At 39.0% G+C, this 5,029-nt stretch overlaps 1 protein-coding gene across 1 annotated transcript in view; it reads left to right on the top strand.

The window, feature by feature from the left end:
* The first annotated feature begins 4,434 nt into the window (after positions 1–4,434).
* LOC115788211 (hepatic lectin-like) overlaps positions 4,435–5,029 on the top strand; it is a 15,722-nt gene continuing 15,127 nt past the window's right edge. Inside the window, exon 1 of the mRNA XM_030741159.1 lies at positions 4,435–4,489. Coding sequence (XP_030597019.1) covers positions 4,435–4,489 — 55 coding nt within the window. The remainder of the gene's footprint in view (positions 4,490–5,029) is intronic.

The raw sequence follows: 5,029 nt of genomic DNA, 5'->3' as shown, positions 1-5,029 counted from the left end.
CATCTCTTGTACAATGTCAGCCTTATAACTCTTCCTTACCTACGTTTTTGTTTGTATTTTATCTATTTTGGTTTCTATATGTACAGTTTAGTACTCATGGATGGCACTCTGTCACGGCTCATGAAGGAAAGAGTTTAAATAAGCTGCACAGTAGACATACCATAAATATAACAATTTAAATAGAACTATAGTATAAAGTAGCACATCACAGCATTAATCTTCACAACAAGGTGAAGTTGTTGAAATAACACTGCACAGGAGACAGAACTAAAACTGCATAGTAGAGAAACAACAAAACCACATGCTAGAGGGCTTACTGGAAAAGAATGTGTGTTTTGGTCTGTCTCTGCGTTTTTGTTTGTATTTTATCTATGTCTCTATGTTTAGCATGTCTCTGTGTGTGTCCGTGTTCAGATCCGTGTCTGTATCAGTTTGTAAATGTGAAATAAATCTGCAGATATTAATGTTGAAAAGTCTTAAAGTTTTGCTCGAATCACTAAAAATACTCACAAGTCATCAGTTACCTCACCCAGCGTTTACACCCTGACCTTTGTGTTTTGTGTTTTTACTTTAACAAAGTGAAAATTAGTGTGAAATGAGTGATTATTTTCCAATAAAAGCACTGCTGCTGTTTGTGCTGTGGTGATGCAGACATTACTGAACAGCAGTGAACACATGGAGTCAAATGACTCCAAACACAATTGTTGTTTACTTTAAAAACTCTGTATGTGATGATTGTGTGACATCATAGATCAACTTTGTGTAAACTGTAAACTGACTGCAGTGTAACAGTAAACTTAATAAATGAGGAAAAACTGGATATATTGTTGCTCTTATATTTCCTAAAACATCTCAGGCTGTTCATCTTTCTGTAAATGAGTCGCTCATTAAATGAGGGCGTGAGTGTTGTCAGATTGCTAAAGCTCATGTCCATTATTATGCAGAGGTTTTTACTGATTGGTCCATTTTAAACTGGACCGCCTGCAGCCCATCAACTAAATGACTTTGACCCCCCTGTTAGAAATTTGTATTTATTGTCCATTTATTGTCCAATGGGTGAGCATTTTAATTTTCATCAGGAACTAAAAAATTCTCTCATAACTCATCACTAAAGCCCACTAATGTGTGTTTAACATCAGGTGTGTGTTCAGATTTCTGCATGTATCATTTTTGTGGTGTATAGACTGTATATACTGAGCCACGTGTCATTTCATAAAAACTGAGTCTCCTGCTCTGTGATGTATTCAGTATCATTCACCAGTATGTGAACATTTCTATTTAAACAATATGCGCACAGATATTATAAATAACAAACTACAAGCTGAACATAAATTCACTGTTTGAGTCGTTTTTGTTGTTCTGATATCAGCGCTTCATTATTACTGAATAAAATAAAGTTTATTAAGATATCTTTATTGTCACTGCATAATACAATGACATTTTGTTAGAGCTGTCCCCCAGGTGCCAAAATAATAAATATACTAGATAGAAAACAAGAATATAACTAAAATCAATCAGGGTCAGGGTTATAATAGTTTTGGATTTTACATTATTGTTTAGTTTTAGTTAGTTTTTACTTTTTTTTTCTCTAATTCAGTTAGTTTTAATTAGTTTTCAGAGTGGTTTTGCTCGTTTTTATTAGTTTTTATTTTTGGTTTAATGCTTAGTTTTAGTTTAGTTTCGTTAGTTTCAGTATAAGTTTTAGTATTTTCATACTTTGTCAGGTGCAAGATTCAATGTGCAAAAGTGACTACTGTGTAATAAAAACTCAACAAAAGATACCATAAAGAAATATATTCAACAACCAACAGTTCACAAGACAGCAGCTCTACATGCTAAATGTGTAATAATTAGGACACACATGAACATCAACAGGGAGAAACAAAGAAAAATATGAACTCCCAAACTCAGAAAACTTCTACAATAAACTCCAGTGTCAGTGCAGTTGATTAACAACACCTACATGACAGTTAAAAACTCATCTTTTTAATATTGCATTTGCTTAAAGTTTTCTTTGTACTTTGTTTTACTGTTGTGAAGCACTTCGTGGCAGCTGCCTCAAGCGGTGCTATATAAATAAAGTTTTACTTACTTACTTACTTACATGTGGTGTTTGACAAAAACAAACTCTTTGAAGGAGTCAAAGCTCAAATCCAGCTGCATCCTGATGTTCTCCACCACCTGAAGCTTCTTCTGTTAGCTTGGTTAGATGCTCGCTGATTAGACTTGCAGGGTCTTTGCAGCCTCTGTACACAACCTACAGAAGTGTCCGACCTCATGTCCGCATTTATGCTTGTGTAGCTGTGTGTTGTGTGTGTTAATTACCTTGTGGTCGTGTGCTGCGGTGCCAGCTGGGACTTTTTTTGGTCCTCGCTCTTTGTGCTCAGTTTTTTGGCTGCAAACATATTTGTCCCTGTTTTTCCACTTCCTTCATTTCCTCACGTCCATTCCGACAGCAGTCTCCCTCCAGGAATTTGCTGACATTTGTGAGTCCTTATACTGATGCTTTGATTATTATTCCTGATTGTTATTCTCTCACCGATAAAGTAGACGGAAACGCACAAGGACTGAACAGGTTAATCACAGCGTTGCGGCAGCGTGGACCCGCTCTGAACCCAGTTGGTTCAGAGCGACTCTGCCGCTTTCTCGTGCACACGCACGCACACAGCTGCCCGACGGCGCTCCCAGCTTAAACTTGGAGAGCGGAAAAATGATCAATCCACAATAATTTCAGTTAGTTTTAGTTAGTTTTTTAAACTCACAATACAGTTTTAGTTAGTTATTGTTTTTTCCTTTTAATTGTAGTTTTTATTTATTTCAGTTAACGACAATGTTTTTTTCAATTTCAGTTTTCGTTATTTTGTTCATTTTTGTTAACTATAATAACCCTGGAGCAGAGTTTAGGTAGCTGCTCTGCACTGTGTTGGCACTGAAGAACACAATAATGAAGGAATTAGATCCTTAAACTTAGTTACAGCACTTTCAGAAAGACTTCTACTGTAATAAAACGTATTCCCCACTGCTGTGTAATCCATTAAAGTAAATGTAAATGTTACTAAGAAATGATCAGACAGGAGGGGGCTTTCAGGGAATATTGTTAAGTCTTCAGTTTCTATGCCATATGTCAGGACAAGATCCAGAGTATGATTAAAGTGGTGGGTGGGCTCCTTTACATTTTGAGAGAAGCCAATTGAATCTAACAATAGATTAAATGCAGTGTTGAGGCTGTCATTCTCAGCATCTACATGGATGTTAATCACCCACTATAATGATTTTATCTGAACTGAGCACTAAATCAGATACAAAGTCTGAGAAATCTGACAGAAACTCTGAGTAAGGACCAGGTGGACGATAGATAATAACAAATAAAACAGGTTTTTGAGTTTCCCAATTAGGATGGACAAGACTAAGAGTCAGGCTTTCAAAAGAATTAAAACTTTGTCTGGGTCTTTGATTAATTAATAAGCTGGAATTGAAGATTGCTGCTAATCCTCCTCCTCGACCTGTGCTCCGAGCATTCTGACAGTTACTGTGACTCGGGGGTGTTGATTCATTTAAACTAACATATTCATCCTGCTGTAACCAGGTTTCTGTAAGGCAGAATAAATCAAAATGTTGGTCAATTATTAAATCATTTACTAATAGGGACTTGGAAGAGAGAGACCTAATGTTTAACAATCCACATTTAATTGTTTTATTTTTTGGTGCAGTTGATGAAGCTGTATTATTCATTGTTTTTGAATTTTTATGCTTAAATAGCTTTTTGCTGATTTTAGCTTTGGTTTTTGGTGGTCTGGGAGCAGGCACCGACTCTATGGGGATGGGGTTTTGGGGGGATGGCAGGAGGAGAGAAGCTGCAGAGAGGCGTGTAAGACTGCAACTCTGCTTCCTGGTCTCAACCCTGGGTAGTCAGGTTTTAGGGTTAATAAATTTGGCCAGATTTCTAGAAATGAGAGCTGCTCCATCCAAAGTGGGATGGATGTCGTCTCTCCTAACAAGACCAGGGTCTTTGCAGCCTCTGTACACAACCTTACAGAAGTGTCCGACCTCATGTCCGCATTTATGCTTGTGTAGCTGTGTGTTAATTCTCTTGTGGTCATGTGCTGCGGTGCCAGCTGGGACTTCTTTTGGTCCTCGCTCTTGGTGCTCAGTTTTTTGGCTGCAAACATATTTGTCCCTGTTTTTCCACTTCCTTCATTTCCTCACGTCCATTCCGACAGAAGTCTCCCTCCAGAAATTTGCTGACATTTGTGAGTCCTTATACTGATGCTTTGATTATTATTCCTGACATCTGTGAGCCTCAGTTGGTGCAGCCACCAGTTGTGGACAGCACTTTCCTGTAGTTTTACAAGCTTCAAAAAATTGGGTTGCAAAAAAACAGTCCTGAAATCTTTATATTGTGAAATAAATGTTAATATCTGACTGTCACAGCTAATGGCAGAGGGCAAAAAGAAGGACCCCAATGCAAACTGGGACAAGACAGGAGGAGGTAACTGCACAATGTTTATTTACAATGTCAGAAAATTAAGTCACAATGAGAGGTGGTGGTGGGGAATCCCAGGGGAGATTCTGGTAGGGCGTTCGTTCACTGGAAACAAGCATCGAGGGAACGCACAGGTGGAGAGAGGAGAGAGAGAAGGATAAGTTATTGTTTGCCAGAAAGAAGTTAGTGGTTAGTGGTCCAGAAGGTAAGGCAGGTGGGAATATCCAAAAACACTGGTGAATGCAAACAGAGTTGAACCTAGCAGCATTGGTGTGAGACAAACACAGAGGCTTGAGCAGAGGAGCAAAACTCCTCAAGAAGGCCTGGAGTTCCTACCCCACAACCACAGACACTCTGGAAGAGACTGAGGAATCAGGCTGAGCCTTAAATACTGCGCTGATGGCCACCAAACAAGAAACAGGTGACAGCCCTGACCACCAGTCCCACCCTCGAGGGGCGGAGGAACTCCATGCTGCCTGCCTCCTGGAGGAAAAGGAAAGAGAGGGAGAGCACCACAGCAACAACACCGCATCCTGACACTGACAC

The sequence above is a fragment of the Archocentrus centrarchus genome, chromosome 11 (genome assembly GCF_007364275.1).
Source record: "Archocentrus centrarchus isolate MPI-CPG fArcCen1 chromosome 11, fArcCen1, whole genome shotgun sequence".
Lineage (NCBI taxonomy): Eukaryota > Metazoa > Chordata > Actinopteri > Cichliformes > Cichlidae > Archocentrus > Archocentrus centrarchus.
This window is presented reverse-complemented; position numbering and strand designations above follow the sequence as displayed.